This window comes from Lucilia cuprina, chromosome X (genome assembly GCF_022045245.1).
Source record: "Lucilia cuprina isolate Lc7/37 chromosome X, ASM2204524v1, whole genome shotgun sequence".
NCBI classification, from domain to species: Eukaryota; Metazoa; Arthropoda; class Insecta; order Diptera; family Calliphoridae; genus Lucilia; species Lucilia cuprina.
In genome coordinates this window covers 12,364,831-12,375,367 of record NC_060949.1, presented here as the reverse complement: position 1 = coordinate 12,375,367, position 10,537 = coordinate 12,364,831, and the positions used below count along the sequence as shown (strand labels likewise).

The 10,537-nt window shown below is 28.8% G+C and overlaps 1 protein-coding gene across 4 annotated transcripts in view; it reads left to right on the top strand.

The window, feature by feature from the left end:
• LOC111684782 (paired box protein Pax-6) overlaps positions 1 to 3,061 on the top strand; it is an 82,838-nt gene extending 79,777 nt beyond the window's left edge. For all 4 annotated transcript variants that reach the window (XM_046956171.1, XM_046956163.1, XM_046956157.1 and 1 more), the window contains one exon: positions 1,559 to 3,061. In XM_046956171.1, the coding sequence (XP_046812127.1) occupies positions 1,559 to 2,183 (625 nt within the window). In that variant the 3' untranslated portion in view covers positions 2,184 to 3,061. The remainder of the gene's footprint in view (positions 1 to 1,558) is intronic.
• Positions 3,062 to 10,537: the final 7,476 nt, after the last annotated feature.

Below are 10,537 nucleotides of genomic sequence, written 5' to 3'. Positions count from 1 at the left end.
TTTAATTTTTTCCGGAATATTTTTACTTATTTTTGGCAAACAAAAACTGATTTTTTACAAGAGGACTCAATGGGGAGTAGGGGAAATATAGGCCAATCCTTATTAATGTTGGTAGAGGAATTCACGTCTACTTCAAAGTTATTTATGTAGAATTTTAAAGTGTAATTAATGTTTATAGGTGAATTTTAAACTTCAAGTCATATTTTTGTATGTTACAAACGTCAGCATAAACCCAATATACGCTCCGCACTAAAGTGGTGTAGGGTATAATTGATGAAATCTATAATTTAAAACTTTTTTCCTCAAGTTTAAACCACCTCCATTCGGCGCTTAAACTAGCAAACAAAATTAGCTGATTGAGTATTCACAAACAACTTTATAGTATAGATGTGTACAGCAATATAGCATAAAAGAGCAAACCAGTTCTGCCCAACATCAGCCCTGTTCACACGGTGCAATTATTCGTAATTCACGCTCATCATTCAATACCCAACAATCACGCTCATCATTCAACCCCCAATTACGTACTGAATGACATGATTCGCCATACAAAATTTCAGATGCGAATTACCTTATAAATTACGAACGAATAATATAAATAAATTAAAAGTAAGAAATAACTAAAGTTAAATTTATTTGTGGAAGTATTTTAAACTTAAATGTAGGAAAAAAATTATTAAAAAAATATAATGTCCCGAAAGTTATTGGCTACAATAAAGATTGTGGAGGAGACAATTTTATATTTTTACCTACCTTTTTTATCCATTGACAAATTACTGAATGGTGGTGATTGAGAAAATAATAAAAAATATCAACGCCCTTATTAAAGTTAAAAATTTTCCCAATAGCGTTAAACGTCAACGCCGCCGACTTTGTTATATTCAAGCCTTAAGTGAACATTCATAAAAGGAAACTTTTTGGTTTTTTTCGCTGAATATTCAATAATATTGAAAAATAAAATTAAGCAAGTCCGTATTAAATAAGAACCCATAAAAGGCAACTTTTTGATTCATTTTTTCAACAGGTACATTTTGAATTTTCTATTATATTGAACCTAGAAACATGAAATTAAGACTGTAGATCCCGGATTATGTGAGAACCCATAAAAGGGAAATTTTTAAAACTTTTTCGTTCTTCAAAAGGTTTTTTTTTAAATTTTCTATTATATTTTCTATTAAATGAAATTTAGTACTTAGGATCCGTAACATACTTTCGGTACTTTTTCGTTCTTCAAAAGATACTTTTTGAATTTTTTATTATATTGAACATAGAAACATAAAATTAATTATGTAGAGCTTGGATTACGTTAGAATCCATAAAAGGGGACTTTTTGGTGCTTTTTCGATCTTAAAAAGGTATTTGAATTCTCTATAAGATTGAACCAAGAAACATGAAATTAAGTGTGTAGATAACGTGTTGAATGAGAATCCATAAAAGGGATTTTTTGGTATACTACTGCTTTTTCATATTGGTAATAAAACTCGTAGTGACTATTTTTGTATCACATTATGGTGAAGAGTATACAATAATAATAAACTTAAATATTTTTGTATTTCAGTTCTATGGCACCTATGACAAGTTTTGCACATTCACATCCGCCCATAACGTCTATACCTGGTTCTCCGATATCACAACAAAGAGATTTAGTATCGCCATCACTGTATCAGTGTCACGTTTCCTTGAGACCTCCTGTTCCACCGAATCATCACCACCATCACGTTATTTCTAATGGAAGTTTTGGAGCTGCCTCGGGAAATGGCAGTTGCAACACTACAAGTCAACTGCAGCGCATTGGAAGTGGATCAGCAAACAATACGCCAACCCTTAACACAGGTCAAAGTAGTTACGATACCTTAGGAGCATATTCCCATGCGGTAGGATTGCCTCCACCATCAACGTCATTGTCAACACATCAAGGAATAAGTAGCTGTTCATCTGATCGTCAGACCTCTTGTAGTCCCCATACTAATTTAAGTAACAATGCCAGTCTAAACACCCACAGCGGTACAGTGCCAACTTCCACAGCTACACCATATTCACAAATGGGTTATAACGGTTACACAGCAGTTGCGGCGGCAGCCACTTGCAATAACTCCAATAACAGTCCTTCTCCAATCCCCCATCCGTCAACGGGAAAACAACAGCAATTTTTCGCTTCTTGCTTCTATTCGCCATGGGTGTAAACTCTCTACAATATAAAAATAAAACAGAATTTTAAAATGTTTAAAAATGGTTTCTTTGCAAAGAAAAAAAAAATAATAATAAACAGCACATTACAAACTTTTATGTATTTAGTCGATATAAATACAACTTGAACAAACACACAAAAAATAAATTAATTTATTATAAATATTCCAATTTTAACATAAAAAATAAAAAAACAAACTAAACATATCTTTACCAATTAATGATTTTTGTACACACGTATATAAAATATTTATTAAAGATTTTTTAGTTCATTTGCTTATATTGCTAAGAAATAATATATTATTGGAAAACTTTTTTTTAACTATATTCTTAACACATTCCACGTCGTCCCAGTGTAAATATTCCTTAATGATGAACTTAATTGATTATATATGTTAAAAGGTTACACTTTTCTAATGATACAGACGAAGTAGAATTAAACAGTAAATGGAAACATATCCTCAAAAACACAGTGAACATACAGTTTTTGCTATATAAGATTAAGGACCGCCCCATTTTAATTTAAAAAATCTGTTTGAGTTCAATGAATCCTGTTCTTTTGTTAAAGAAAAATTCATCACTTTATGTATATAAATTTAACTGCTGACATCCTTTTTGGACTCCCAATAATATTTAAGTATGCATGTGTGATTTACATTATTTTCTTATAATCATGTTAAAAATTCTCAAATTTTGTCCCTCTGTTCCAAGGTTAGGAAAGCTTCAAACACTTGTTACATACTAGTTAACATCCCAGCAAAAAAAAATCCAAAGAAGAAGTAGAATTTACTCCATGGAAGTACTTAAAAAAATCCAAAGAAGAAGTAGAATTTACTCCATGGAAGTACTTAAAAATAACTGAATAAGTAATGATTTTAACACAGGCTTGTCATAGGAGGGATGTTCCTTTTATTTGATTCCAAATTCACTTCATTTGAAGTCATTCTTAGGAAGTAATCTTGATGTTTTTTGGAAGTTATTAGGAAGTGAAATTGTTGCATTATAGAATACAACTAATTTGACTTAAATAATACCAACATAAATAAATTACATGCATTTATCAATCTTTTGAAGTGGTGGTAAATGTTATTCTTTTGGAAGTACTTCGTTTCATTTTTGCTGTGATGTTATAGCAAGATTCCTAAATAGAGCAATCTTGTATGTACATATGTATCATTTTTTTATGTTGGTGGGCGGGGAGGCATTGAAAACTTATTTAGTTTTAACAAACCTTTTGGTGGCATCTTTTAATTGAATTCTGTTCGATACATTACAATAAGTGACAGTTTTCAAATTAAGAATATGCATGTCAAATCCTATTTATGTGACAAAAAACTAGACTTTAATGAAAAATATATACATATGTATTACAAAAAATCTAAATTAAACAAAACAAATATGTATTAATTGAAATATTAGAAAGATAATAAAATAATATTTTTAAAAATAAAAATAAATAATTTATAGACGTAAGACGTACATTCTTTTATTTTTGGTTGCTTTAAAAAGGATTCTTTATTGTTAATTATTCTGTTCGTAATATAGAAAATTCATTAAAAAGGAACAAAATATTTATGTAATTCACAATTTTTATATACCCTCACCCAACTGTCCAGTAAATTTTAAAACATTTTTATATAAGTAACATTTAAACAGTAATTGTAAGGGAAACAATTACAAGTATTTGTAATTGGCAAATATTCAATTCAAATTACAAATAATTGTAATTGGCACAGCTATAATTGCAATTCTTAAAGCCTGATTTTAGATGTTTTACTTGTTATTGTTTTTTGTCAATTTTGTCCACATTATAACATTTAAATTTCTTGCAAAAATAAGTTTTTTGGAGCTATGTGTGCATGTCAATGTATAAAAAGGTATTTGAAATAGTTTCACATTTTTTCATATTTCACGCAAATAAATAATATGAAATATTGATATCATGTGGAAGGTCTATGACTGGTACTCTGAATATATACATTCGACTGAATTTGTAATATATGGTCCGATATTTAAAATAACAACAACAAAAAATAAAATTAACCCTTTATACTTTAAAATTATATGGAGCATTTTTAAAGTTGATATATTGAACTTTAGGAATATATTGGACCCAAGTATAATAACTTTTAACTTTTATATTTTTCAACCAATTTTTGTGTTTCACATCTTTCTGCATTACCAAATCTATGTACATTATGATTATTTAACAATAATAAGTCGTAGTAATAGCAGGGAGAGTGACCATGGAAGAGGCAGATCTCAAAACCGTCGTCAACCAAAGGTTGGCAATTATCACATTCAATTTGGTGCCAGCTCGAAAAAGTGTAAGCAATCGTGTGAATTCAATTCTAGGAACACGAGGTCAGCTGTCCTCAGTATGTGCGACGGATGACATCAGCAATAATTTAAGTCGCACTTTTGAAAAACACATTCTTGATGAAAAACATAATTTGAAATTTCTTGTGGACTCTGGTTTCGTTGTGTCAGTTATACCAAGGACTTTTTAACCAAAACTCAATCAAAATCAGATGACATGCTTGTTTTGGCACGATAAAGTAGTAGAAAAAAAAACTTTTTTTATAAAACTGGAAAATTATTTTTTTAATTATAGAAAAAACTATACATAATAAAAATATTTGTCATCTGTTGGGGAATACCAAAATGAAACAAATTTATTTCCTTAAAAATTATTTTGTTTTTGTTCTATGAATACAAAGCATTGCCATATTGAAATAAGCAAAAGCCATTTTTTTGATTTAATAAATCCAACTTGAATTTACTTCTTTTAGCTACAGAAACGCCATTGTTGCACTGAAATTAATTTTTCTTTGACCTTGTAGTACTTTCAGATAGTTTTTTTTCTTGAAATAAAATAAATCTAGTGATTAAAAAAAGCCCGTAATATGTAAAATATTTTCCTACTAGTAACATTAACACATAATATCAAAATATACGAAGTATGCTCAAATTTCGGCTATCTCAATATCTGGAAAGGAGAATTATTTTGTGAGGTTAATACGAACAAGATTCCAATATCGACTTTTGCGGTCACTCTAAAAATATTGCACATTTTATATTTTTTTCGGAAATATTTTCTTACTCGGTAAGTATGAAAGTAAGTTGTGATCTAAATAAATTAATTACTTTTGTCTAAATAAATTAATTTTTTTTAACCAATACTCAATCAAAATCAGATGACATGCTTGTTTTGGCACGATAAAGTAGTAGAAAAAAAACTTTTTTTATAAAACTGGAAAATTATTTTTTTAATTATAGAAAAAACTATACATAATAAAAATATTTGTCATCTGTTGGGGAATACCAAAATGAAACAAATTTATTTCCTTAAAAATTATTTTGTTTTTGTTCTATGAATACAAAGCATTGCCATATTGAAATAAGCAAAAGCCATTTTTTTGATTTAATAAATCCAACTTGAATTTACTTCTTTTAGCTACAGAAACGCCATTGTTGCACTGAAATTAATTTTTCTTTGACCTTGTAGTACTTTCAGATAGTTTTTTTTCTTGAAATAAAATAAATCTAGTGATTAAAAAAAGCCCGTAATATGTAAAATATTTTCCTACTTGTAACATTAACACATAATATCGAAATATACGAAGTATGCTCAAATTTCGGCTATCTCAATATCTGGAAAGGAGAATTATTTTGTGAGGTTAATACGAACAAGATTCCAATATCGACTTTTGCGGTCACTCTAAAAATATTGCACATTTTATATTTTTTTCGGAAATATTTTCTTACTCGGTAAGTATGAAAGTAAGTTGTGATCTAAATAAATTAATTACTTTTGTGGTATAACTTATTGTTTTTGATAGACGAGGTTAGCGAAATAGCTATTTACATACAGCTAAATACCTGATAAAACGCATATTTTTCCAGAATAACTTTCATTGTGAAAATATCTTGTAACTTAAGATTAGTAATCTTGATTTGTAATCACCTAAATTTCATAAATAAAAATCTTTTATTCAGAAAATTTATATATTGGTTTGTGGTAGTGGTAGATTTACGGTATAAAATTTGTTTGGTTTTATATAATAGAGCTACTCTTACTCATCTTCTTATAAAAGAAATATAATAATTATGAATAACAGGGTACAGATAGCGATCAATTTCAATTCGATTAAATTTAATTGTATCGTATTTAATAATTTAATTTAAAGAGCTGTCATAGAAGAAGGTTTTATCGTCGCACGTTTCTTGCTTTTGCAATGAAAATAAACGAAACTACATAATTGAAGGGATGGATAATACTAAATATTGTTGTACTTTTTTTATCATCTACACTACATATTTAATATTTTTTAGAATTATTATTTTTTTAAAATGTTTTTTCTTTCAACAAAATTTGCAAATTATAATAATTAACCAAAATGTAATGTAATTTTGTTAAATATTTACTTTTAATATGTATATGATTAATTGAAAATGTAGTTAAATAGCTCAAATTTGTGTTTTTGTATACATATATATTTTAATATTTAAAATAAATATGTGCAAAACAATATTTGCTACTTTTAAACTAAAAATATTAGTTTTGTATTACATTGAAACTGAAATTAATAAATAATTTCAGTTTTTCATATATGCATTTTTGTGGAGATGAGAGTACAATGAGTTCTTATTTCTTGTTTTTCAAGTGCAAAATGTAGTAGTCTCCCGATCTTGGCTTTATTACCTAGGTAGCTATATGATCTCCTTAGTCTTTAGTATTAAAGAAATCCGTGAGGGCTTGCCCCCTGAGATTGGTGTTTGTGCTACTCCATGCTACGTGGTGGGTGTTGGCATCATTTTCTTTGTACCTCTTCAACCTGTTTCAGCAGATCCGACGTTGCTGGTAGTGTGGGAGAATAAAAGGACAGTTAAGAAAATTAATTATAAAATATTTATCACATTATAGTATAACTAGCTATACCCAGTGTGCTTCGCTACCCTCATCATAATGGAATAAAATAAATATCATTATTGTAAATGTATATATATATCTGCAATATCAAAAATTCCCCTTTTAGAGAACTCTTTAAGTTTGATTTTATGATTTTAGTCTCAATATTACAGAAAATTAGAAAAAAACAGTTGAAGAACGAAAAAGTACCAGACAGTGCCTTTTTATATATTTTCATTAAATCAGGATGACGTATGTTTAATTTTCAACCAGAAACCAAAAAAATCGCATAAAGATTTTTATACAATCAGGAAGCTACATGTCCAATTTAATGTTTTTAGGTTCAATATTATAGAAAATTCGAAAAGTATTAGTAAAAGAACAAAAAAGTACCAGAGTATGCTTTTTCAATTTTCGTTCAATTGGGATACTGCGTGTTTAATTTTATGTTTATATATTCAATATTTTAGAAAGATCTAAAAGTACCAGTGAAGTACGAAAAAGTACCAAAGGACCTATTTTATTTAATTTCATGTTCCTAAGTTCAATATTATGGAAAATTCAAAAAGTACCAGAAAATATTCCAGTTTAAATTTTCATTCACTCAAGTCCCTGATTGCTTTTATGGATTCTAAATAACTCCGGGCTCCACATGCTTAATTTCATGTTTCTTGGATCAATATTATAAAAAACACAAAAAGTACCTTTTGAAGAACGAAAAGGTATCAAAAAGTCCCCTTTTATATGTTCTCACTTAATCCAGGCTCTACATACTTAATTTCATGTTTCTAGGTTCAATATTATAAAAAATTCAAAAAGTACCTTTTGATGAACGAAAAGTCCCCTTTTATAGATTTTAATTTACTCCGGGCTCTACATGCTTAATTTCATGTTTCTAGGTTAAATTTTATAGAACTCAAAAAGTACCTTTTATAGAACGAAACAGTACCAAAAAGTCTCCTTTTATAGATTCTCATTTACTCCGGGCTCTACATGCTTAATTTCATGTTTCTAGGTTCAATATTATACAAAAATTTTATAGAACTCAAAAAGTACCTTTTGTAAAACGAAACAGTACCAAGAAGTCTCCTTTTATAGATTCTCATTTACTCCGGGCTCTACATGCTTAATTTCATGTTTCTAGGTTCAATATTATACAAAAATCCAAAAAGTACCTTTTGAAGAACGAAAAAGTACCAAAAGTCCCCTTTTATAGGTTCTCACTTAATCCATCCTCTACATGCTTAATTTCATGTTTCTAGGTTCAATATTATAGGAAATTCACAAAAGTACCTTTTGAAGAACGAAAAAGTACCAAAAAGTCCCCTTTTATAGATTCTCATTTAATCCGGGCTCTACATACTTAATTTCATGTTTCTAGGTTAAATTTTATAGAACTCAAAAAGTACCTTTTGAAGAACGAAAAAGTACCAAAAAGTCCCCTTTTATAGATTCTCATTTACTCCGGGCTCTACATGCTTAATTTCATATTTTATATTTTATAGAAAACTCAAAAAGTACCTTTTATAGAACGAAAAAGTACCAAAAAGTCCGTTTTTATAGATTCTCATTTACTACGTGCTCTACATGCTTAATTTTATGTTTCTAGGTTAAATTTAATAGAAAACTCAAAAAGTACCAGTCGAAGTACGAAAAAGTACCAAAAAGTCCCCTTTTATAGATTCTCACTTACTCCGGGCTCTACATGCTTAATTTCATGCTTCTAGGTTTATTTTAAAGAAAACTCAAGAAAATACCTGTGTAGAACGAAAAAGTACCGAAAAGTCTCTTTATTATTAATTTCATGTTTCGATTTCAATACCAAAGAAAACTCAAAAACTACCAGATGGAGAATGAAAAAGTACCAAAAAACATCACTTGGTACCGGGTTTCCAAACAACACCTCATTAGCATATTTAGTGGGTCTAAATCTAAAAATTTTATCTAAATTGGATCATTGTGTTTAAATAAAATCAAATTTCCAGTTTTTACCCCTTTTGGTACTTTTTTTCTACCCATTAACGAAATAAAAATTCTATTCCAAAATGTTGCAACATCGTAGTGTGAGCCAGTTATTACGTATTTATATGTATAAGTTAATAAACCAAAATCAATGTTTTATGAAAAAAGTACCAAAAATAGGTACAAATTTTCACCCCTTAAACATCCGAATAACCAAAAAGTACTAAATTTATGTTTTTATTTTTTCGTCAAGTTATGAAGGAGTCAAAAATATTGTTTGAATGTTTACTGGTTTAAAAGATACATGGGGTGCAAAAAAGTACCAAAATACAGTTTTTACCCGTTTATTCCCTAAAGGGGCCGAAATTGAAAAATGTACCAGACACCTGTCCGCATATTTTTTATATGAATTTCATGTTTCTGGATTCAAAATTATAGAAATTTCAAAAAGTATCTTTTGTAGAACGAAAAAGTTCCCTTTTATGGGTTCTCACTTAATCCGGGCCATTCATACTTAATTACATGTTTAGTTCAGTATTGTAGAAAATTCAGAAAGTACCTTTTAAAGAACGAAAAAGTACCAAAAAGTCCTCTTTTAAAGGCTCTCATATAATATAGGCTCTACGTGTTTAATTTCATGTTTCTAGATTCAACATTATAGAAATTTAAAAAAGTACTTTTTGAAGAACAAAAGTACCAAAAAGTGCCCTTTTATGGGTTGTCACTTAATCCGGGCTCTACATACTTATTTAAATGTTTCTAGGTTTAGTATTATAGAAATTTCAAAAACTACCAGGCGAAGAACAGAAAGGTACCAAAAAGTCCCCTTTATAGATTCTCACTTAATACGGGCTATACATACATAATTACATATTTCTAGGTTCAATATTATAGAAAATTCAAAAAGTACTTTTTAAAGAAAGAAAAGGTATCATAAAGTCCCCTTTTATAGGCTCTCACATAATCTGGGTTTTACATGCTTAATTTCATGTTTCTAGATTCAATATTATAGAAATTTCAAAAAGTACTTTTTGAAGAACGAAAAAGTACCAAAAAGTCCCCTTTATAGGTTCCCACATAATCCGGGCTCTACATACATAATTTCATGTTTCAATATTATGGAAATTTCAAAAGGTTCCTTTTGAAGAACGAAAAAGTACCAAAAGGTCCCTGTTTATGGGTTGTCACTTACTCCGGGCTTTTCACGTTTCTAGGTTCAAAATTATACAAAAATCCAAAAAGTACCTTTTGAAGAATGAAAAAGTACCAAGAGTCCACTTTTATATGTTCTCACTTAATCTATCCTCTACATACTTAATTTCATGTTTCTAGGTTCAATATTATAGGAAATTCAAAAAGTACCTTTTGAAGAAGAAAAAAGTGCCAAAAATGCCCCTTTTATAGATTCTCATTTACTCCGGGCTCTACATGCTGAATTTATTTTTTCTAAGTTAAATTTTATAGAAAACTCAAAAA